The 24,635-nt window shown below is 36.4% G+C and overlaps 3 protein-coding genes across 4 annotated transcripts in view; 1 reads left to right on the top strand and 2 right to left on the bottom strand.

Annotated features, from left to right (window-relative positions):
- Positions 1–1,840, bottom strand: part of palb2 (partner and localizer of BRCA2) — a 16,077-nt gene extending 14,237 nt beyond the window's left edge. For both annotated transcript variants that reach the window (XM_038285334.1, XM_038285335.1), the window contains exons 1-2: positions 1,454–1,840; positions 1,319–1,378 (exon numbers count right to left, since the gene is read on the bottom strand). In XM_038285334.1, the coding sequence (XP_038141262.1) occupies positions 1,319–1,378; positions 1,454–1,531 (138 nt within the window). In that variant the 5' untranslated portion in view covers positions 1,532–1,840. The remainder of the gene's footprint in view (positions 1–1,318; positions 1,379–1,453) is intronic.
- Positions 1,841–9,071: 7,231 nt separating this feature from the next.
- LOC119783653 (retinol dehydrogenase 8-like) lies at positions 9,072–14,072 on the bottom strand. The gene is made up of 6 exons (XM_038285275.1): positions 13,904–14,072; positions 11,178–11,339; positions 10,899–11,078; positions 10,648–10,741; positions 9,710–9,893; positions 9,072–9,631 (listed from the first exon to the last, which is right to left on the bottom strand). The coding sequence occupies exons 1-6, from the start codon at positions 14,007–14,009 to the stop codon at positions 9,404–9,406; spliced, it is 954 nt and encodes a 317-aa protein (XP_038141203.1). The 5' UTR covers positions 14,010–14,072; the 3' UTR covers positions 9,072–9,403.
- A 7,910-nt stretch (positions 14,073–21,982) lies between these two features.
- The window catches only part of LOC119783684 (collagen alpha-1(XI) chain-like), a 74,029-nt gene continuing 71,376 nt past the window's right edge, over positions 21,983–24,635 (top strand). The window contains exon 1 of the mRNA XM_038285313.1: positions 21,983–22,363. Within this exon, the coding sequence (XP_038141241.1) occupies positions 22,252–22,363 (112 nt within the window). The 5' untranslated portion in view covers positions 21,983–22,251. The remainder of the gene's footprint in view (positions 22,364–24,635) is intronic.

Below are 24,635 nucleotides of genomic sequence, written 5' to 3'. Positions count from 1 at the left end.
ACCTCCTGATGAACTTCTCTATTCTACTCCTGTCCAAAATGTATTGATTTTGTGTGTGAATAGATTACAGACCTGATCCACTTAGAAAACTCTAATAATTGAAACATTTGTATGCATCTCAAATCACCAAATCAGATCAAAAACTATGGATCACAAAACAGTCAAGTGTCCCATTTATTTCCAGCTCCTTTACTCTCATGCTACGAAAAAAAGTCCAGTACAACTTGTTGCCTTATACAGTAATAAATGTTCACTGCTATATGATTTCATTTCAGTATAAAGCAGTTGTTCAGTGAAAGCCTCAGAGGTGGGTTAGAGAACATTACTGAATAAAAAGCATTAAGAAGACCGATAAGCATCCAAGAAAGGGCAGGGGTTAGGGTTTAAGCTTAAATTGGTGGTAGATTACAAACATTTATTCCCAATTAGGCTGAAAAAATCAGATTAGGCTGCTCAGTACTCCTTGCAGCAAGAAGGTTGCAGGTTTGATTCCCGGCCTGGGGTCTTTCTGCATGTTTGCATGTTCTTCCCTGAGCATGCGTGGGTTCTCTCCGGGTACTCCGGCTTCCTCCCACAGCCCAAAAACATGACTGTTAGGTTAATTGGCTTCTCTAAATTCTCCTTAGGTGTGAGTGTGTGTGTGAATGGTTGTTTGTCCTGTTTGTCTCTGTGTTGCCCTGCGATGGACTGGCGACCTGTCCAGGGTGTACCCTGCATCTCGCCTGTAGACAACTGGAGATAGGCACCAGCACCTTGCGACCCCACTTGGGATTAAGCGTGTCAGAAAATGGATGGATGGATGGATGGACAATCAGATTAATCGTGATTAAACTAGAATTGAAATAATCGTCATCTTATTTAGTAACTGACGAATCATTAACTGGAGTATAGAGCCTGTCAAATATCATTTTTGCTGACAGATCAACCTATATAGAGCAGTAGTTACATCAGAATTTTAAGCAGAAATTTGTAAACATTTTTCATTTATGATAAAAATCTTTTTCATTTGTCTATATGCTCTATCCAGAAAAATGTTAGTTTCACCTGATTTAATTTCGTAAAAAGTCTTCTTCAAGGAACTTTAGCCATGCCATTATTAATCGAAAAAAGAAATCGTCAGCTTAATCAATTAGCAAAATAATGGTTAATTGCAGATCTAATCCCAACTCTTTAACATCTAATATATCTCTGTTAAGTCATCACCAAAAACAGAAAAATCACATCTGACATCCTATAAGAACTTTGCCCCAAGCTGTGCTACTTATCTCCTCCTGATCTCTCCTAGATTCCTTCCAAAAGTGCAGAGAAAGTGTCTCACCTTCAGTCTCTGAGCGGTCTTCAGATATTCCCTTTGTAGCTGCTCCAGTTTCCTACGAAGCTGAGTCGGAATAAGATGAATGAGTAACGCTGCGGTATCCATTATAGGAAATATAGAATTCAATAAAGAACTTACCTTCTCCTTGTCATCACAGTGCAGCGTAGTCTTAAGCTGTTCCTCACTGTGCAAAATATCACTAACATTGGCCTCCATTCTGCTCAGCCAACACACGGCTTACATATCAGCAAATGACGCTGAGTTGTCACATCTTAGTTTAGCTTAGAAACATATTCTGATTGATCTTTTCTATGATGTTAGCATAAAGCTAACGGTAAAGTGTTACTTTCATTACGAACATTAACTTTAACATCTAACAACAAAAGTTTAAAATGGCTACAGTCAAAAGAAGCGTAACGAGAGGTTTTTCTTTGATGTCATGTCAAAATTAAGAGTTTAAGCTCGACCCCTCCTTTAGCATGTTGATAAGTTACTTTACTGATCGATTTTTCCGGCATTGATTAACTTCTAATTCCCCGCGACTCCGGCAGGTATGAGCAATGGAACCCAGATGACTCGATAGACGATTATGCGAAACCAGAGACATGTATAGATTTGGTACCGCCATGAAGAACTGCACTTATTTGATGATAATTAGTGCCCCATTGTTTGTATTTTTTTTCTTCTGTTTTTTCCCCTTCTGTTAAACATCTGTCATTTTATTTTCTCTCATTTTATCATTTTATGTGTGCCTTGAACACATAGCAACTCGATTTATTCTTGGTTTATACATGCCTAATGCGTCTGTACATATTGTTTAAAAGCTTTAAAAAAAATTACAATAAAAAATGATATACAGTGCCGCCATCTTGGTGCGGTCGACCGCTCCACTCAGTGTATTTCCTTATGACTGGATCAAATGATCCAGATTGATATTTCCAATACATTATTACTTGAAAAGGAAAGGGGATTTAGAGTATTTAGCAATTTAGGTATGGATAGATGGAAATGAGAGTCATACATGTTGTTTACAATTCTTAAAAAAAAAAAAAAAAAGAAACTTGAGATGGATATGAAACGTAACATTAGGCGTAGGGTGTGAAGATTTTAATGCTCAATTGTTCTTTGTTGGGAAGAGAAGAAGCAGATTATCGTGGTAGATCTATTAGAATATTTATTTAGAAAATTAAAATCTTATGTTTGAATAATGAAAAAAAGTCAATAATTGATATCAACTCGGGTACCTCTTTTGAAGCAGATTTCATAAAAGAAACACATGCAAAGAAGAAGTAAGGATGTACTTATGTTGAAAATATTCATAATGTAAAAGGTGTTCAACGTGAAAAGTCTGCAGCTCTAAAAACAAATTGTTAACAGCAACGTATTAACGCTCTCTAGTGGCCAGAGGTGGAACTGTGACTCTTATAATGCAGGATTTCCACACTTCATTTTCCTCAAGGAAATATGATTCAATCAGTCATAAATATCTCAGGTTGCAATTACAGACTTAAATAATCTATCTAGGTCGAAATAATGATGAATGATATAAGTGATTATTTGTGTACTAAATTACAGAAGCTGTCATTCACTATCAGTGTCTAAATCTGTAGTCTGTTGGCTCTGAATCACTGGGGGTATCGAAGCAAAAGATTACATGATAGTTTCCTTTCAGTTCCTTCCAAGAAAAACACATGTAACAATGCTTAAACAAACCTGATGCACAAACACACACATTTGCACACAATTTTGCTTCAACTATTAAAACATTGATATTTCTAAACTTCTCTTAGCTTTGGGAAATATGACATTGAACCTGTCATTATTCACATTCCTTAATCTTTTTATCGACAGTTCAACTTTATTTTCAACACTATATTTCAACTTTATCCATAACAGTATTTTAACTTAAATTACCAGCATTTTGATTTTATTGACTTGGTGAGGAAGAGGGAAATCATGTTTTTTTTTAAAGAACATATTGAAAAAATATATTCTATCCTTTATTTGGTGAAGGGACATTTGAATGCTTCCAACTACCCCAATAACCCCCAAAATAGACGAGTAGATATCACCTAAAGTCTTAAAATGTGAGATATCAACTAAAATGTTGAGTTCTCTGATACTTGTAGATCTGTGGAATTAAACTTTTATTCTTCTTGTGGATTGAAGACAAGGAAACACCACAAAAATGTGGGAGGTCGATGGGAGTCAACACATGGTCCTCACTACATATAGCAAGATGAGAGAGTGTGTTTGTGTATGTTGTGAAGGTGTATCTTAATTACTCTATGATGCTCAATTCCAATTTGTTTCTGAGTTTCTAGAGCTTTCCTGGCTGCAGTTCAGCCTTTCAGTCACAGTCTGGATTTACACTCCCATAGCTGTATGAAAGGTAGAGAAACAGCCCTTTTTATCAAAGGAGAAGGATGACATCCTGAAGAGATTCTGATTAATTTGATGGACATTTTAGCTGTATGGTAATGGTTTAAACATTAAATCCAAATTTGTTTCCTTTTAGCGTTAAAATGAAATGCAGCACAATTAACTTGTCATTGCTGTGTCATATTAGCAATCTATGGTTAAGGGTTTATTGAGATAAATGATTGAATCTGGTGAAAATGGTGATGGTCGGAATTCTATGAATCCATATTAAAAATGCTTCTAATCACATGGAGCATAACTGGCATTTGCTCTCCAAAAGGAGTGTTCAAATTTGAATCGGTCTTTTTGTTTATGATACTGTTATTTGCTGAGCTTTTTTTATTTCGCCACATATTTTTCTATCGTTTCATTTTAATTGAGGTTCATATTCATTTAGGTTTAGTGTTTTCAGGTAATCTTAAAATCATTTTACTTTCAAATATTTAAAGAAATAAATTTATTTTAGAATAGGCCTATATTGTCTTTCAGTCTTTCTTTAAATTTTCAGGTAAATGTGGTTTATTTTAAATAAGATATCTTTCTTCAAAAATATTGTTATTTAATTACTTGAGTTGTGATAATCACATTGATTTATGTTATCTTATGGAAACCTGGCTGCAGCAAGAGGATTATGTGAGCATAAATGAGGAAACTCCTTCCAGTTATTTAAATTTTCACATACCCAGAAATTCTGGGTTTATCTCTTGAACCTGAAGCAGAATCGACGGTAACTATAGAATCTAAACTGCTTAAACTGTTGAGTGTTGACCTTTCAGGGTTAGCAAAATTATTATCTTCATCTAAGCATTTAATTATTTTTTTCATTATCAGTGTATGTGCTTGTTAAATCCTAATAAGACATGCCTGTTACATTTTTAGGGTAATGTTTTCCCCAACCACTTTATCTTTTTAGGACAAGATTTGGAAATGAAATGGGAGCGTACAGGCAGAGTGGATCATTCTTAACAGGGAGCTTTGTTACTGTGCATTCAGATTTTCCTTGAGCTAGAACTCAGTGTATTACATTATCTAGATATGTTTTAACCCAGTGAAGTCTCCTAATTTTCAAACATGTTTATAATATTTTGATGTGAGATGTGGCAGGGTGTGACACTAAAGATGTATAAAATGCTTCTTTTCACCATTATTTGGAGGCTGCTGCTGAATTTCTGACGAAGCGAGCATGATGTTTCCGTCCTGTTTGTGCTACCTATCTGGTCTGAGTAAGATTACCATTCTGTAAAAACTGTTATCATGTTTTCTATTCTTTAATACAAAAACCTTATAAACTGTTATCTGAAGTGTTTGTTCTTACTGATCTCTTCTCAGGAAAGAATCAGGGAGATAAAGCTTAAAGATTTAAACACAGAACTTTCCTTTCCAAAAGGGAGTTTCCACCCTCACCTGAAAGTAGTATCACTCGTGGAGAGCTGCTGATAGACCAATCAATACAGCTGCACATACAGAGTTGAGGAGATTCCTTTTTAACAAATATCTCCAGTGCTTTTAGCTGTGATTTAAAGTGTTTCTTCCCAGTGATCTCTTCTCAAGGAATAATCTGGGAGAGAAAGCTTAAAGATGTAAACATAGAGCTTTTCTTTACACCTTCAACTTGTATGTTTTATCCAGTGTCACCCAAGTTATTTAGTGAAGTATTCCCTCTGATTTCCAACTCAATTTTAGATGTGATTATTCTATCCCTGTTACAGGGATATGTACCTCCAGCTTTTAAGGTACTGTAGCCATTATTAAACCTTTAATTAAGAAACAGTCATACATACTCCGCTTTGTTTAAAAAAAGAAATAAAAATATATACATTCATCGGCCACTTTATTAGGTACCCCATGCTAGTAACGGGTTGGACCCCCTTTTGCCTTCAGAACTGCCTCAATTCTTCGTGGCATAGATTCAACAAGGTGCTGGAAGCATTCCTCAGGGAGTTTGGTCCATATTGACATGATGTCATCACACAGTTGCCGCAGATTTATCGGCTGCACATCCATGATGCGAATCTCCCGTTCCACCACATCCCAAAGATGCTCTATTGGATTGAGATCTGGTGACTGTGGAGGCCATTTGAGTACAGTGAACTCATTGTCATGTTCAAGAAACCAGTCTGAGATGATTCCAGCTTTATGACATGGCACATTATCCTGCTGAAAGTAGCCATCAGAAGTTGGGTACATTGTGGTCATAAAGGGATGGACATGGTCAGCAACAATACTCAGGTAGGCTGTGGCGTTGCAACGATGCTTAATTGGTACCAAGGGGCCCAAAGAGTGCCAAGAAAATATTCCCCACACCATGACACCACCACCAGCAGCCTGAACCGTTGATACAAGGCAGGATGGATCCATGCTTTCATGTTGTAGATGCCATATTCTGACCCTACCATCCGAATGTCGCAGCAGAAATCAAGACTCATCAGACCAGGCAATGTTTTTCCAATCTTCTATTGTCCAATTTCGATGAGCTTGTGCAAATTGTAGCCTCAGTTTCCTGTTCTTAGCTGAAAGGAGTGGCACCCGGTGTGGTCTTCTGCTGCTGTAGCCCATCTGCCTCAAAGTTCGACGTACTGTGAGTTCAGAGATGCTCTTCTGCCCACCTTGGTTGTAACGGGTGGTTATTTGAGTCACTGTTGCCCTTCTATCAGCTCGAACCAGTCTGGCCATTCTCCTCTGACCTCTGGCATCAACAAGGCATTTCCGCCCACAGAACTGCCACTCACTGGATGTTTTTTCTTTTTCGGACCATTCTCTGTAAACCCTAGAGATGGTTGTGCGTGAAAATCCCAGTAGATCAGCAGTTTCTGAAATACTCAGACCAGCCCTTCTGGCACCAGCAATCATGCCACGTTCAAAGTCACTCAAATCCCCTTTCTTCCCCATACTGATGCTCGGTTTGAACTGCAGGAGATTGTCTTGACCATGTCTACATGCCTAAATGCACTGAGTTGCCGCCATGTGATTGGCTGCTTAGAAATTAAGTGTTAACGAGCAGTTGGACAGGTGTACCTAATAAAGTGGCCGGTGAGTGTATATATATATATATATATATATATATATATATATATATATATATATATATATATATATATATATATATATATATATAAAATATAACCGCGGATGTCTGGGGGACAGTGATTCGCCTATATGTTATGAATGCTGGCGTACCATAAATGATAAATTATGAACAGTTTAGTTTGTGCCTTTAAGTCGTTTCCCATAGGAAGACGTTACTTGGATATAACGTAACGGAATATCTTCAGAAAAGCTCCAAATGACACAAAACTCATATGGGTGAGAGAATATGATGTAATAACATAAAATCAAGGGCCCAATGTAAAAAACAAAAGGCGTTCCCCTTTAACTTTCTGCTTCTCTGTTTTGTCTGAATGCAGAAAAAACATAAGTTATTGTCTTTGGATCAGAGTCCAAACTGTTACTTCAAGGCTGGACTATTGTAATTCTTTACTATCAGGAAGACCCCAAACTGTAGTTAAAAGCCTTCAGCTGATCCAAAATGCTGCAGCCAGATTTCTGATGAAAATGAAAAAGAGAGATCATATCTCTCCTATCCTGGCTTCTCTTCATTGGCTTCCTGTTAAATCCAGAATAGAATTTAAAATCCTCCTTCTCACATATAAAGCCTTAAATGGCCAAGCTCCATCTTATACCAGAGATTTAATTGTTCCTTATGTTCCTAACAGAGAATGAACGTAGAATGGGAGGCAGATCTTTTAGTTATCAGGCTCCTCTCCTGTCTACTTTTAAAGCAATATGTTTTATCAAGGTAATAATTTCTTTCTTGACTTTAGTTCTTGACTTGCTTTCTTCATGCCTGATGTATATTGTGGGATTTTGTGTCCACCATGTAAGAGTTGTTCCCATATATCACTATGGTTTCAGTGGATTAGAACTCTGGTTTCCTCTGATTCCAGCAGCTCTGACTAGCCTGTCCCAAAGGCTTACTGTATACCAATCGTCGGCATCATCGCTCAGAGGTCAAGAAGTTCACTTTCTGAGGCAGATTGACTAATATGACTTTGTTGTTGAGGTGGACAAAAAGGCAACTGTCCAAACCTTTACATTTTTCTCTCTTAAAAAAAAAGCTCAAAAGTTCATTTTTAAGTGTGTCTCACAAAATATAAACTACTATAATACTGAAGAAAGAAAAACCTTTTTAATTGCACAAATGAAAACATGATCAAAGAATTACTCAAAAATAGGCTGAGCAAAGTTTTGAAGTTTCTTAGTATCAGTTATTAACAAAACCACTGCAGTGTCGGACAAAATCTGAATCTAGATGAATAATTTCAGAGTTTCACAGTAAAACTGATGAATAATGACCCAGATCATGGCAGCATGTAACCTGCATGATGCTGAACCGTTTGGAAAATGAAAAAAAAAGCCGGAATCTTAGAGACCCACACCATTTCCCTGTCATTCATTTCCATAGCTTCCTTCATTTATTCCTATCTTGATTTTATTTAATCAGTTATCTCATTAGCTTTTTTTTTTCAATATCCCTTCTGGGACACTTTTTTTCATTTAAATCTGTTGTAGTCTGGCATTCTTTCCCACAGCTGTCAGGCTCCTGAAAGCCTCCTGACACAACAATAAGGACACACAATAATAACATATGGACTGTCCTCACACTCACACACATACCATGGACTGTTCCCCTCACACACATACACAATCTGTATATAATCTGTAAATCTTATCTGCCATTATTTATTTATCTTGTATTATAAACCCGCTAATACATATATAATCCTTTTCCTAACATTCCTGTATATTCTGTGCATGTAGCTCCCATATTCATATTCATATCTATATTTATATTTAGAAACAACTTTTTACAGTCCCTAACTATTACTCTTTGCTTGTACATACACCTGTAATAATATTTATATCCTGTATAGCACTCCTGGATAGATGCAAACCACATTTCGTTGCTTTGTACTCATGACTTGTGCAATGACAATAAAGTTGAATTCTATTCTATTCTATTCTATTCTATTCTATTCTATTCTATTCTATTCTATTCTATTCTATTCTATTCTATTCTATTCTATTCTAAATTTCTAAAACTCTCCCCCTTTGTTTAAGTTTATGTAGTCTTTCTGCATTTAGCAGCTTTTGTCCAAACATATTCATTACTCACACTGTGGGGAGAGTTAGCCTAGTGGTTAGAGCAGTGCGCTTGCGCTCTGAGAAGGTTGCAAGTACCTGGTTCCACCCACAGTCTGCAAACTGGGTTCCTGAGCAAGACCCTTAGCCCCTGACTGCTCCCCAGGCGCTGCACAGTGGAAGCCCACTGCTCCCTAAGGGGATGGGTTAAGATGCAGAAGTAAATTTCTCCATTGCAAGATCAATTAAGTTAAATTATTATTACAATATACTGGTTGTTTTCTTTTTTAATGGAATTAAAAAAATGTAATTTGGCACTGAATATAAATTTAAATCTCGTCGAATTTCAGCTAATTTCAGTCTCTATACAAATTTAAAATGGTATGCATGAGAAAACATTGTTAAAACAATACATACAGATTGTACTGCATATTCTAAAATAGAGAGCATGACTTCGGAGGGTAAAATGATTGAAGTTATGATCATATGAAAACCAAGAGAAAATTGCTTTGCTAATAATGTTGGTTTTTAGTTTGGTGAAATTGTCCTTCTCCTCAGACATCCACAGGTAAGATACTTCATGGCGGTCATGCTGACATGCATTAGCGGGCCCATGTTAAAAAGCATGTGGTAGAAGGCATGAACAGACAGCCCTCCAGTTTCATCAGCATATTTCAGCGCAACGATGGGCGTGTACAGCGGATTGGTCAGATTACGGAAACGGGGCGGGCTTGCTTCAATCACTTTCTGGGTGCACTGCAGAAAAGGAAATACATTACACTCAGCTAAATGAAAAAACATAGAGAAAGTTGCACTGATAAAAGTTAGTTTTACTCTTGCAATGTCATCAGGTGTTTGTCCAAGTGCCTCAAAAATGTCCACAGAGGAAGGGAGGTAGACATTTTTGAAGTAATGCACCGTATCAGGGTCTGCTCCTGGATACTCTTTCTGTTTCACATCCTGAATCATCTTTGCTTCAAATTCTGTGTGAACTGGTCCTGGCTCAATCATCGATAGGCTGTGAGCAGATACATTCAGAGAAACAAGTTATTTCAACGATGAAAACAATAACTCTATCCTCAAATGTTATCTTTGTATATATTTAAGAGCTCTATTTTGGTTAAGTTGGCCTGTTTTACTTTTATTAATTAGAACTTTATTACTTTTTTTTGCTCACATTTACCATATTAACTAATCAACTATTAACATTATTAGATATATTAATGATGTTTTGTTTTAATTTAAGCAAGGGATTTAGCCCCAAGAGGCCAAAGGTCTATGTATGAATGTAAATATTTCACATAGACTCTGTCCTGAACAATATCCTTTGGTATTTTTGCATTTTTTACAATATAATTTTGGGAAATTGAAACCGGACCTTCAAGACTGACTTGCATCAATTAAAACAGATTTGAAATAATCTGCAGTTTTTTATTTTTTTTTTATTTCAATTTTTTGTTTTTTCTTTCATTTTTTGACATAAATCTTTCTTTTTTGAAAAACATTTCACTCTGGATCCTATTTAAACCAGCTCACTAATGGACTTTACAAAGAAACACCACTTAAATTCAGCTATATTAAGGCAATTTCTAAGTTAAGACATTGGTGTAAATAGTGATTAAGCTAAGTTGGTTTAAAAATTCAACGACAGGCTGGCAGAAAATTCATGATAACTTAAGTGTACTGCTTCCTAGCCATTAAAACAACAAAATAGTCTCTATGATTCATAAAATCTCTGACATTTAATGATAGATTACTTCACTGATACTTACATGACGTTAAACTTTAAAAGCTGAACAGCCAAACTCTCGCAAAAGCCCTCCATGGCAAACTTAGAAGCAGCGTAGACATCATTAAACACGACCCCTGCGGAAAAACAGATTTGATTTCAGTCTGTGGAGAGACTTAGTGGGTAATATTAGCCTCCTAATCCACCAATGTTTCCTTTTGTCCATTATCCAACCCCTCAGCCATTATAGCAAAGCGGATGATTTTGTTTGTTGTGTGTAGCATTGCTGCTAACCTTGTAATCCCATAACACTGCTGACCACGATGATGTGTCCCGCTCTCCTTTTCTTCATATCCGGCATCACTTCCTTGATCATCCTGATGACCCCAAAGAAATTAGTCTCAAAGACTTTCTTCATCTCTTCGATGGGAATGCTTTCTAATGGACCCACTAAACCAATACCAGCATTGTTGACTGGTTAGGACAAGGGAAACCAGAGGGGGAAGATAGGTAATGAAATATATATTATAGACTATTTTATTTGCTGTATAAAATTTGTGATATTTGACTTACTAAGGACGTCTACATGTCGATCTTTGATGCCATCAATGCACTGTTTTACAGATTCATCACTGCAGACATCCAGAACAGCTAGAGACAGAGTTTTCCCGTATGCATCCCCTGCAGCTTCCACCAGCTTGTCTTTGCGTTTCAGGTCACGCATTGTGGCAATTACTGAAAAAAAGAAGAAAAATGTTAATCCTGTTCTTAAAGGCCAACAGTTTACCTTCCAAGAGAAATCTTTTAAGAAATAAATAGAAACAACTGTTTTATTTAAATAGTAACTATATATTGAGAAGCTTCAATAGGTTTTCATGGCAAAAAACAATCAGTATCATCGATTAACCCTTTTCCTCTTTTTTATTCATGCAGAACCTCTTTCCTTTGTCCTCTTTTAACACAGAGCTGACAATTATGTGTTTGGGACAGAATTTAACAGCAAAAAACCTTCAGCTGTTGCATCAAGTGAATAATAATTAGGCAGCATACCCAGCTACAGTAGTAGTAGTAATTTGCACCACAACATTTACAAATCACATGGATTTGCTGACTGACCACAAGTGCATTCTGATTGTGCTCTGAAGTTGTATTTCTCCGGGTTGCTTGTTGAAACATGACAAGAACCTCAAAGTAATTATATAATTTGGAAAACCAGTACTATGCAAGCCTGGATGGGTTTTAGTATCAGTAGGACTATTATGGAGCTAATGAGAAAAACAATTAGCATGTCTGGTAGTTTTTATCTCATAAGATTAATTATTTAAAACAACTATTGGTGAGCATTCCTCAGTTGCTTCATAACATATCTTTTGCTCTAATTTGAAAGCAGGTAGCACAGAAATCTGTACCTTCAACGTTTATAGGAGCGTTTAGGGAAGATCATCAATAATACCTGATCATTTCAGGCCAGGTGCTTGGTTTGATACTGTAAAGAAAAACACTGTATCTAAAGATAGTAGATATAGTATAAATAAACCTTAAGACTCTCCTGTTGTGCGTAATCAGCTCTGTTAAGGCAGCTACTTTACATAGTCGTGTTAGCTGTTATTCCCAGATGGCGCTCACATCTCAAGCCCATTTTAGAAACGGCTTCAACTAGATTCAGACTTTACGAGTCAGACAATAATTAGCCTAAGCAGGGCTTTACTGTCTTTTTTCAACAATTGTCTGGGATATTAAGAGTTCAAAGGTTATTTTAGGAACCAAAGTGATGGATTTTCCTCATGGTCTAATTCAGAGTAAAGACTTTATACTATGAGCTCAATTAAAATATAAGATTCAAGAAAGTTTATTTTTATTATGTTTATTAATAATAACAAAAGTTATTTAAACTTTTCAATAACTTACAACCAAAAGTAGAAAACATAAAAACTTTATTAAAGTTTGATATTTATGTTTCTGAACCTTATATAGAGTATCTATGTTTGTAAAACCACTATGGAGCCAAATGTGACAAAAATAAGTTGTAAAGAAGTAAGATCAACATACAAACACAAAGGACAATTTGATAAACGTGGATGGAAGGTTACTTTCAAAGTGATTGCTCATAGCTTTGCAAAACAACTAGATTTTATGCCAGTTCATGGCTTCTTCTGTATTAGAGAACAATTTATCTTTTCTGGCTCGCTCTAGTCTACTGGATATGGTATATATATACATATATTATAAACATAAAAAAATATATAATATTTTGGGTAAATTAAAATTAATTGTGTTTTGAATAAATATGTACATCATCTTTTAGGGATTTTCATCTTCTGCAGATTTTTTCCCATTGGATTCTAACTATATTTTTCAGAGAGGTTGCAAGTGAAAAATAAAATCTGAAAACTATTTCAGTCAAGTTTAAAGCTTTTATACTGTTTGTATTTTTAGACTACTATCACTTCTTTTTGGAGATATACATTATACTCAGGTTTTGAGGATTTGGCTTGCCATGTCAAATTTTCTGACTTTTAGACCCTTTTATTTCCCATTTTATTTTTTATGACTTACGAGAAATTATGATTTCTGTAAAAAGAAAAAACCATGATGAACCTAAAGATGAATGCCTGTTTTCTCTTTAAACTGAAAAATAGCAAATATGAAAAATTGGTTGCTAAACCCTTTATTTCTATTTTGATTATACTGCAATCCAATTTTTGCTGGCTCAATGATGTGCACTTGTACAACTATCTGGTTTTTAACTAGGATCATATACGTCACAGTTCAACAGGTGGCTAATGTGTTTCAGTTTGAGTATTTTGTTTGAAAAGTAGCTCAGGTTGGCACTTATATCTTCATATCAAATATATTTGGCAAACCTTTACAGAAAGGCATGGGCTTCTGTTTTATTAATATTTTTTTATTTGCTGAAATGTTAGCTTGTATAAAACTCAACTGACCTCTGACCTTTATGTGTAAACTGAGATGCTGTCAGATCAAAAATTCCTCTAAATCTTGAACGTGTGTTCAATCAGATCACACAGTCAGATTAGTTAGTTTTCTATTTAAGGATAGATAAAAGATAAGATAAAAAGGTACTGGACATAGCCCCTTGCACTATGTAACACTAGTGTTCATTAGGAGATTATAGAGAAATAAGGAGATAGTAAAGTTAAGGGAAATTGAATCACTTCTATTGATTTATTTTTAAACATACTTCCCCAACTTCTCTTAGAAACTTTAAACTATATCTTATTTCATTACCACATTGATAGAATTTAAGTGACATTAAACTCATCCATCTACAACCTCACCTTGATAGCGCTTCTTTTCATCCTTGGCCAGCATCACAGCAATCCTCAGGCCAATCCCAGAGGAGCAGCCGGTGATCAGGACCACTTTCTGTTCAGGACTCACCATGGTTTTACTGTCAGTCCTGCTCTGTTTGCCAACTGTGAGACCGGCAGATCGGGTGGCTAAGCAAAATGAATGCTGACCTGAAGTGAGACCTGAGATAAGAGGATAACATACACAGAGAGTGGGTCACATGGACAGGGCGATCGGCCACTGCAAGCCTGGGATTAGCTAAAGGGATGCCCCTTCATAACAGATAGTAGGGTAAAAAAAAATACAATAACCCAATGTTGTATAGAGCGTACTAAGATGTAAAGACATGAATATTTATTTCTGATCATGAGTGCCTAACAAGGTACTGTGTTAAAGAAAGGGGGGGAATTGAAAGGTGTCAATGGAGAAAAAAAAAAGCTAGATTTGGCGCCACCTATTGCTCTTTTGTACATATTGCACAAAGAACAAGTCATCTGAAGCAAAAACAGCTAGTTTAGTCTCTTTGGACCTTTTCTCACAAGAGCATCACAGTTTACACTAATGCTAAGGTGTTTCTCAAAACAATGCAAACTGCAGAGCATAGATAGCCTGCAAAGGAGACTCACTGTTAGACAATGGGAAGGCCATAGCATAAAAGCAAGTCAGTAGTTGAAAATGGGTAGTTCATTCTTCAAAAGCAAGTGACCAGTGTCATAAAATGACAAGTTATGACAGCAGTATCTTTGAAATATCAAGATAAAAAAAAAATATGTTTTCACTGTGATAGATTACGTTGGAAGTGCTTCCTCATATCATGTAAAGTAAAGCCAGTATTATATAACATGCATAGAATTTTAAAAACTAGAATTAAAAAAGTCAAGACACTGAATATGCACTTTACTTTATATGGTATATTTGCACAAAAAATAACTTTACAAATATAAACGTTATTTGGTTTAATAAACTTCACTGCAGTAGTTTTTGAAACTTAAAGTACTGTAAAATAGTGCTGCAAATCAGTCTTGGCCACATATTTTCTTCTACATCGCAATGAATATCAGTTCTGTCAATGCACTGAGGAAAGTATCTTCTTAATGTCACCACAAGCTGCATTCATAACTGCGAGCAGGGTCATCTGGGTATGTGGATTCCCATATACATTCCACTTCCAGGAAAAGAAAAACACCTCATTTAAATTTAGGATCGGAGAGTAGATAGGGAGATCCTCCACAAGCATCCTGTCATATGCTGCAAACCACCACCGTTTTCTGAGATTGCTGCACACCTTGTAATATTCCCTCCTCTTTGGCCTGGGACAGCAATAGTGGCTCTCTCTTCAATGTAATTTCTTCCACACAGATTGAATCCCATTTCATCATAATGTACGAAGGTGTGCAGTGGTTCTTTGGCCTCCAAATCCAGGATATGCTATACAGAGGGAAAAAAAGTAATTCAGTGTAACAAAGCATTTGGCAGAACAAAATGTAAGGAATACACTATAAATATACTATACACTGTAATATACAGTACACTGTAAAGCAAGTGCAACGTTTAGCTGTACATAAAAGTTAGAAGTAAAGGACCTCACAAAGTAAAACATGCATACAAGATTTACCTGTTCATACTGGTGAGGGCCCTCCTTCATTTGATCACTGTTCTGTTCAAATGATTAATTGTATAATTGTTTCATGTACATTTCATCTGTCTGAGCACTCTGTCTATTGTAGAAATTGATATTGATAGAATATTTTCAAAGGTGTAGTCATTTTCCAGATCAGCTCACTGTATGTCTCACAGTCTTATAGCATCGATGCTCCAAATTACAAATGTCTTTTTGTTGCACAGTCAAAAGAGGAAGCCCTTCTAGGTGGTCTTGCAATCATTTTTGAGGTGCAGATAAAAGCAAGCATGCAATATTTTTTATAGTTCTGTAATACAATATTGTTTTCTTTACTGTTACAATACATCACACTATGTCACACCAACTCTGAGTCACACTGACATTAAATTGTGTACTTGTAAAGAGTGACAAGGACATGTTCCAATGAAAGCCTCTTTGATGATCATGATAGTGCATTTATATTGTGCTGATTAACCTTAAATTACTGTATGTTCACCTTACAAAATGTGTGAATAATCAAACTGACTGTGGTTGTCCCTACATTTGGTTTCCCCTGACCAGCCTCAGCCACTCTAAGGCTGTGAATTACCACATGATCCATACATGTTGCCTTTTTTTCATCAGGAATCTGTTATATGGTTGACATCTTCTTCCTTGGTTTTGTCTCCTTCCTCCACGCATCCTCATCCCCCTTCCACAAGGCTGACCTATTTCCGTTTTGTAGATATAGCATGCACCACATGATGACATGATGATCCGATGGACTGCCAAACGAGATGCCACTTATAGGTAGAACTTTGGTCAGTCTGGTCAATTGTTATTATTTTCTTCCAATCTTGAAGGTATGTTAATAAATATGGCACTACCACATATTATCATGTACAGCTGGTACAATTACAACATTATAACTGCATCTTGCTTTAAAAAAATATTTAAAATTTTTTAATACTGCAGTTAAAAAGATTCAATTCTGATTTGGAAAATCCTAATTATAAATTATGTTTATGTAAATTATGTGTATGTTTAAATTATGTCACCACAAAAAAACACACCTTGATTGTAGCTAGCAGTGTTTTAGTTTCAGAATACATAAAGAAGGAGAAAGGGTTATTGGAAAAATGCCTGGAATCTGTTTCCTGCAGTCACTGTCTGCACATCTGAAAGCTGCAGTTCTGTAACAAAACCACTACTGTTCCAAAAGCATAAACTCCCTTTAGTTATTATTCAACACATGAATGGTATCTTTATTTTTAATCTTGTAAGCTACACGACACCTGACTTCTGAGCCAAAACGTTTGATCCTAAAAAGATAAAGATGACAATATCTACTAGAAGTATTAGTAGACTAACTAAATAAATCCATCATGAAGAGTTTGATTTATCCAAAATACTTTATAATGGACTTCATTTTTTCTTAATATCATTTATTTTAACTTCAAACCATCAGATTGTATTCCAATCTTTTAAAGTGGTCTTAAAGAATGATTTGACAGGTTTCTGATGGACTTTTTTCATTAGACTTCAGTTTCTTCATTCCTCATTTCTGAGTCCGATCCTTTCTTTTGAGGTTGTGGAAATAAGAGCAAGCATCAGAGCTGGAAAAAATGAATAACCTACAATATTTTAGCATTTATTGATCATGAATAATCTTTAAAAGAACTTGCTGGACTTCAGTATGTTGACAGAAAGGACTTTTAGAACATTTACACTGAATTTGAAATGAAAAATGTAGAATGATTTGAAAGATTTGGCATTATGAATCATGCACATATTAAAAAGATACCTTTGTACAAAACAGACAAATATAAATTGGTATGTAAAACATATGAAACGATGGCTAAAAGAAGAATCAACATGTCAGCCTCATTCTTTCTTGAACCTATCCAAATATCTCATAAAGGTTTTCCTAATGGTCTCCTTTAACCCTTGCACCTTATGGGCAGAGCCCCGAACACTCTGGAAGCAGGGGGGGTCATCCTTTTTTTTTTTTTTTTGCTTTCACTGCATGTGCATATCTTAGGAGCCCTGTTTGAAAAGAGTCAAGGGTGGGCAAAGACAGACAGGCAAAGGAATTTGGAATCTGCAGCAACATATTTTTATTATTTGGGCAGCAACGCTGTCCTGTCTCAGCATGCTGCACTAGCTCATGGGCTGGAGCGCATCTTCAAAGACAGAAATAGACAGAAGGACAGAAAGAAATCCAGCGTGGAACTGACTCTCACTCTTTCAGATCCTTTATGGATTAAAGCTAACCTCCTCAGCCAGGATTCTGAAGTTTGCATCTGTTAAACTGTGACACAATTGTCTGATGCAAGCCCATTATTTGCATGATTGTTATATAATGGGTAATAAAAACATGGACATATCCAGGATATCACAATATACCAATTTTTTTAATAAACCAATCAATCTCACTGATAATTATGCTGTGTTTATTTGGGTCATATACATATGAACCAGGCTAATCAGGTGGCAAAGAAAAAAATCATTCAAAGATTTGGCATTGTTATTGAAAACACACAAATTTCCATCCTTACATGTTTAAATGCAAGGCTTAAATACCAAGACATGATGAATCTGTGAAGGTGAATCAAAATAACAGTGGTTCTCTTTAGTACATTGAGAAGAACATGTTAGTTTCTGTTCCTATAAGAAATGTTTGATCTCATTAAAGTCTACATATTTATATCTAGTAAAATAAATATCTGTTTATATCACAATAAATAGTTATTCTGAGCTTTAATTTATTAATTCATTTTTCTTTTTCTGACAACCGAGCAATGGGATCTTTTTTTCTCCTTCCACCTGTTGTCTGAATTCGTAGTCTTGTCACTTATTTCAAAACGAGAAAACTTAATATCATATTGATTCATTACAAAGAGAAATATTTTAATCATTCATTTCTTGTAATTCTAGTGATTATGAGTTACAGATAATGAAAACTCTAAATTTTGAGTCAAATTAGAACATGCAAAGTTAAATATTTAAAAGCTCACTTTTTCAGAACCTTAACAGCTAATTAACTTAAAATATCCAAAAAGGAATCGAAAGGCTGTAATAGGTCTCTCAATGTGGATTAACTGTAGGCTGGGCAGGACTGCTGTCCAGACAATCACTGGTAAGTCAACGAAAATAGTGTTTTCCTAGAAAGCTGAGTAGAAGAAAAAGGGTGTTAGTAAAGTATGCACCAGCCTTAAAAAGGGTAGTGAAGAAAAATCTATTCAAAATTTTAGGGGAGCTTTATGAGGAGAGAGGCTGCAGTCAGTTCATCAAGAGATGTTTATGCATACACAAATCCTACATGGGCTACAAATATAGCATTCCTCATGCCAGACTAAACCTCTGTATTCAGATGAAAGTAAATTTTGAATTTTGTTTTATCATCAATGTTTTCCAATCTGGGAGATAACTTAAGAGGTGCAGAACCCCTGTTGCCAGGGTTCAGTCCAGTATGAAGTTTTTCCAAACTCAGTTAGGATTCGGGTATCATGTTGTCTGTTGAGATCAATCGACTGTGTTTTCTAAAGTCCACAGCAAATGCAGCCCTCTATCAAGACATTATAGAGCACTTCATGTTGCCTTCTGCTGATTTCAGTTTCCAGTAAAACTCGACACCTCTCCATTCTGCCAATGGTACCAAAAACCCTGGTGTTACTGTCATTCACTACTTTTGGTCAATAAAAAAAACATTAGAAAACAGTTAATTATTGCTCCCAGGATATAATAGGTCCTGCATCAAAAGCATTTGTTTTTTGTTTTTCCTTCTCAGTAAAATATGACTAATAAAGTTAAGTGGTATTTAAACCAGAAGACTCACCCAAGCATTTATTAAAAAAAAAAAACAGAGCAGCTGCTAGGGCATCTATCACAGGAAACTCTGTAAGAGGAAACACAGGTTAGTGACCATGATAATCTGCTGGAGGATTGCTATGAAGCATGAGTCACTAACCTGGTTTAACAGTTCAGCTAGTGTCTAGCGGAGACAGGTCAGGCAAACAGATCAGAACAGGAAGGCTCAGAGGTCCAGGAGTCCGAAGCCAGGTCAGAGCAGGAACAGGGTGGTCCAGGAGTCTAAAGACAGTTCAGGCAAACTGTTTGGACCAGAACAGGCAGGCTCAGTGTTTTAGAGGCTGACCAGGTCAGGATCAGGTAATCAGAAACACTAAGGTCGGCTAAAACCACCTCACCACTGGTACACGAGAATGAGATTCTGCCTATGACCGCTGGATGCAAAAACCTTAAACAGAGGCAGGAGCAGGTTAAATTAGATTAGCAGTGATTAGAAATCGGGCAGAGTTGGATAGGAGAATGGAATAAATAATTAAGCCAGTCATCAGTGCTACGATCATGATAAACATTATAAGTCCTCATTCCTCCTCAGCCAACAACCCTGGAAAGTTCTCTCCTGGTCTTCAGCTGAGCTTCAACCCCCCCCCCCCACACACACACCCCCATCCCACCCCTTATCGTATTTCTAATTGGTCATTCAAACAGGTTGTTTCCATGTTTTCTGCTGGGGTCCAGGTGCCAAAGAACTGTCAGATTCATAAATACATCTCTCTAATTGCCACGCTTCTTTGTGTGTGATTCTACCAAGATTGAATTTGTGTTTAGTAGAGTATATCCTGAGTGTAACATTTATCTGGGAAGAAACCTCATGTAAGAATATTGTTTAATTTCCATTTGAATTCTAAAGTATTTGCAAGGAAAATTCATTATTTGGTCAAAAATCTTCTTTGTCAAACAGTTTTATCTAATACAGTTTTTTCATTTAGTGTTGTTTCTTTCTCTGGAGGATTGGTTTTTGAAAAAAACACAAGACATATTGACAATTTCACAATTCAATTATCAACCAAACAGAGGATCAGAAATCAGTGGGAGCACTGGGACCAGCCTCAACAGTGTGCCACCTCCTCCATCTGCTGTCACCATGCCGTCATTATCTAACTGGTATTTGAGGCAAGTCAGTCAATTAGGTTATGTTGGTCTCTGGGGTAAATATTACAACCTAACTACTTTCAGATAAATAATTTTTCTTTTAAGGTCAGTACATCAGTTCATTGAATCATGTTAACTATTAAATTCTGAAGGTGATCTCTGATAAATCTACTCTGTAAAGGTCATTTCAACATTGATATGGTTTGTTTCCTAAGAGGGGGCAATATAACATGCCATGTACTCTAGTAATGCAGAGTCGTAGCCAGAACATTTTTACAAGGGTGGCCAGGCAATAACCAATGTACACTGAGGGGTGGGTGAAAGCAGATAGCTGCCAGAATCTCAGGGTCAATCTACACTGTTCCAGCAGGAAAATGAATGACCACAACATCCATATTTTCTAAATAAAGACAAACTATACTTTCCTACACCCTTTGCTAACAAATAGATGCATATATTTAAACATCCATGCTGTCTAAATTAAAGGTGTAGTAGAAAAAATTGTTTTATTTTTAAGTTCTGGGGCGAACATTATTCAGTGTCAGTATTTACCTACTTTTATTAATAATAAATCTGCATAAAATATATATTTACATGTTCTAATATCTACATTAAATGGATTACTTGTTATTAAAATAGTTATTTATCTCTGATTCAGTGAATATTCCTAGATGACTTGCAGAGACATAATTTTCTCTTTACCCAATATAAGACAAAATCTAGTTCTGAAAAGAGCATGAATTCTCTAGTTATCATCTTTAATGTCAGTATATTGATGTGCATAATTAACCACAGCATTTTTGTCATCAGGTAATTGTTCACATATAGAAAATTAAAATGTTAAATAACTTAAAACATTCCACTTAAAGGGATAGTTCGGTATTTTTGACATGAATCTGTATGGCATCCCCATCACCAGTGGCATGCAATCACACTGACTTACCCCTGGCAGCGTCCTGTGAGCAGAGTTATCGTCCAGTTTTGGTCAAGCCGAAAGTAGTCCGGCAGGTTTTTAGGACCAGCGAAATAAAACTTTTCTCTTCCCAAAACATTATGTGTTCAAAAGAGTGATATTTTTGCATCCCAAAAACATTGTAGTGGAAAAAGTCACACGTCGTTATCAATTGGTCCTATTTTCTCTCTGTTCGTATCAGTGCGCGCCGTCATTCAGACAGCGAGCTCTACCTACTGTATTAGGGGGGTGGGGGGTGGGGTTGGCCACAGATTGGATAAGGGTGGCCATGTTCACCCCTGGCCCCGTCTAGCTCTGTCCCTTTAGTAATGTTAATGTTAATTTTTCTAACCGTTTGTGCAATGTATAGTTTGGAAAGTATAACCTGGGATTTAAAAATAAAGGCTAGAGACATAAACATAGAGACATACCTTGCTATATAACCCAGAAATAGTTTTAAAGGTGATATGCTGTATAATCATTATTGTGTCCAGCCCCACTATACCTAAATCTCTCTAGGGAGGGAGGGGTCGTCCGGTGGAGGAGGGAAGAGAAAGTGGGAAAAATTCTCTGGTATGAAAGTTTTCACCCTCATAGTTTTCCTTTTTACTCGCCGCTGGACTGCTGTGTTATTAATTAGTGGCAGGACCAGTAATTGGAGATTTGAGATCAATCTGACATCATTCTACATCGGCCCTGAAGCGCGCGCGCTCTTCACCGGCTCAGGGAGCGCGCGGCCAGACGCGCTTTTGAACGACTGAAGCAGGAGCAGAGCGTCTAACTGCACATGTCCCGCAAGGGGGGAGTTATTATTAGTGATCAATATGAGGGGCTTTCATTGCAAAATGGTGGATCGATGGAGAACAATAAGCAACGCAAGGATGCCGCCGCCTCTGCTGCTACTGATCTTCACCTTCTTCTATATTTCAAACGCAGGTAGGCTTAATTAATTCTTTTAAAACTAACCTGTCTGATAGGTAAAAGTTTAACATCTAAATCCAACCTTTACTTTTTACTCTCCCATAATTTATGGACACGTGCCTTGTCTGCAGGAGCTGAATTTATATGTAACTGGATCTAACCTTTTGATCCAATCATCTGCATAGAAAAAAGTATAAAAACAAATTACTTGTTTTTTGTTTGTATATGTCTGAGGGGCAGATGACTGTCATACAAATCTTTTAGTAGTTAAAAACATTCCAATCAAAACTTTTAATGCATATGTCGTCATCACATATACTGCTTACTTCCAAACTCTTTAAACTACCGATTTCTTGGTTCCAAGAGCCCAGTGCACATCCCATTCTGGCCTCATATGTGTCTGGACTTGTTCTACCATACTTGCTGTTGAATCTTCATACTGCAGCACTTCATGATATTAAACCTACCCAGCTGGGTAATGGGGAACAGACTTAAGCAACTTAAAGTCTGTTGTGGGTTGACATGCAGCTGGGATGCTTTCCTTTCTCTCGCCCAACCCCAGCCCGTAGCAGCATTGTAGCCAGACCAGGATTACAGCAAAAATAATCTTTCCATGGATTTTTAAGATTAATTTTATTAATAAAACATCTGACTGCTAATTCCTTTAAATAATACAAGGTAGAGATAGGTAGATCGGACATTATGATGGCAGCAACTTTCTGTTGGGATGCTTTTTCTCAGAGTAGTTGGTCAGTGTTAATTGGAAGGTGGATAGATCTTAATACAAGACAGAAAAAATAAAAGTACTGTTGCTTGGGTAACAAAGCCCAGATCAGCAACCGGATCTGGAATTTGGATGAGTGAAGGAGTGCTACTTCTTTAACACACCTGAATCAAGCGAACTGCTATTAATCAGGCCTCTGAAGGACTGCATGAGGTGGTGAGGATATCATTCAGTCATGTGACTAGTGTGTTGGAGCAGGACATTTTTAAAAACATGGCAGGATGGTTGTTCACCCAAATCAGAGTTGGAGGCCCCTGTTAGAGGCTGTAAAGATCTGAGATTGGTCAGAGGTTTACCTTAAATCAAGACAGTGGCCCCCGACATACAGCCAACACTGTCGTAGCTAATATAGAAAGGATTAGAATATTCCAGTTAAAGGTCAGACTGAAATCAAATTCAACGTCAGTAACAAAGATAAAAACTGATGCTCATCAGCACATCCTATCGTGTCGTTCTGGGTTCTTTTGGGATTTCCTGAATTACTTTGCACTGATGTGCAACTACCAAATGAATTCAGCACTTAACTTGAGGGGTAATTACTCTTTTAATTTGAATCAGGCTGATTTAGATTACTCTCTTTCCTCAATAAATGAAATCTTAAGTTAAAATCTATGTTTTGTTTCTGTTTCTATTCTCTTTTGTTTTTGACTTTGATAATCTGAAACATTTAAATGTTTAAAAAAATGCAAATAATCTTTTTTACAGCACTTTGTTCATATTCACATGTTCAAACAACAACCTGTCTGTGTAGATGATTACTGAAATGACAAATGTGACCCCTGCACCTTTTGGGGTTACGTTAGGTCAAATTCATAGTGAACCAATCACTCGAGAAGCCTGCATTTACCACAGTTCTGTAGAAAATAGCCCTTTTATGTTTTCCATGTTTATCATCATTACCAAAATTATTGTGCAAATTCTCAATATTTGTTTTTCTTTATTTTATTGTCTGATTTATTTTCTTTCTAACTGCCATCTGCAATCGACCACCTGCCTGTGAGCAGATTGGGTTGGGTATGAAATGTAATTGTAAACCTCCAAGCTATATGGTCCTGCATGTCACGGCCAAACATGTCATGATCTGGCCTTAGGTACCTCACAAATGTTATATTTCTGGGTTTTACTTTCTGCTCTCATGTTGCACCCATAAATGTTTTTGATTTATATTTTTAGGATAAGGATAGGCGAGCGAGTCCTATTCTGTGAACAATCCACGTATTTATTGGCTTTTTGCTGTGTAGTTTTCTAAAAAAGTATGATGTGGAAACGAAAGATTATTTGTCATGTCAATGTGGGGGGTGGTACTTTATCCAAACCCCACTAACAACTTTTATGTTAAAAACAGCCTCATTTGTGCAATGAATTTATTATCTCTTTGATCAAAGATGGACCATAAATGAAATGAATGAATGAATTTATGTCATGATTCTCTTGCCATACCAATCACTCTATGACCTTCACGTAACCCCATTCACAGACGTGTACACTGACATGCAGAGTGAT

This window comes from Cyprinodon tularosa, unplaced genomic scaffold (genome assembly GCF_016077235.1).
Source record: "Cyprinodon tularosa strain WSP-4 unplaced genomic scaffold, ASM1607723v1 ctg21, whole genome shotgun sequence".
Classification (NCBI taxonomy): domain Eukaryota; kingdom Metazoa; phylum Chordata; class Actinopteri; order Cyprinodontiformes; family Cyprinodontidae; genus Cyprinodon; species Cyprinodon tularosa.
This window is presented reverse-complemented; position numbering and strand designations above follow the sequence as displayed.

Excerpts from the sequence above, each read along its gene's own strand:
- LOC119783653 (XM_038285275.1), bottom strand. The coding sequence starts at position 14,009 with ATGGTGAGTCCTGAACAGAAAGTGGTCCTGATCACCGGCTGCTCCTCT. Across the intron at positions 11,079-11,177 it reads TCGACATGTAGACGTCCTTA|TCAACAATGCTGGTATTGGT; the intron begins GTAAGTCAAATA and ends TGTCCTAACCAG. Across the intron at positions 9,632-9,709 it reads CACCTGATGACATTGCAAGA|TGCACCCAGAAAGTGATTGA; the intron begins GTAAAACTAACT and ends CCTTTTCTGCAG.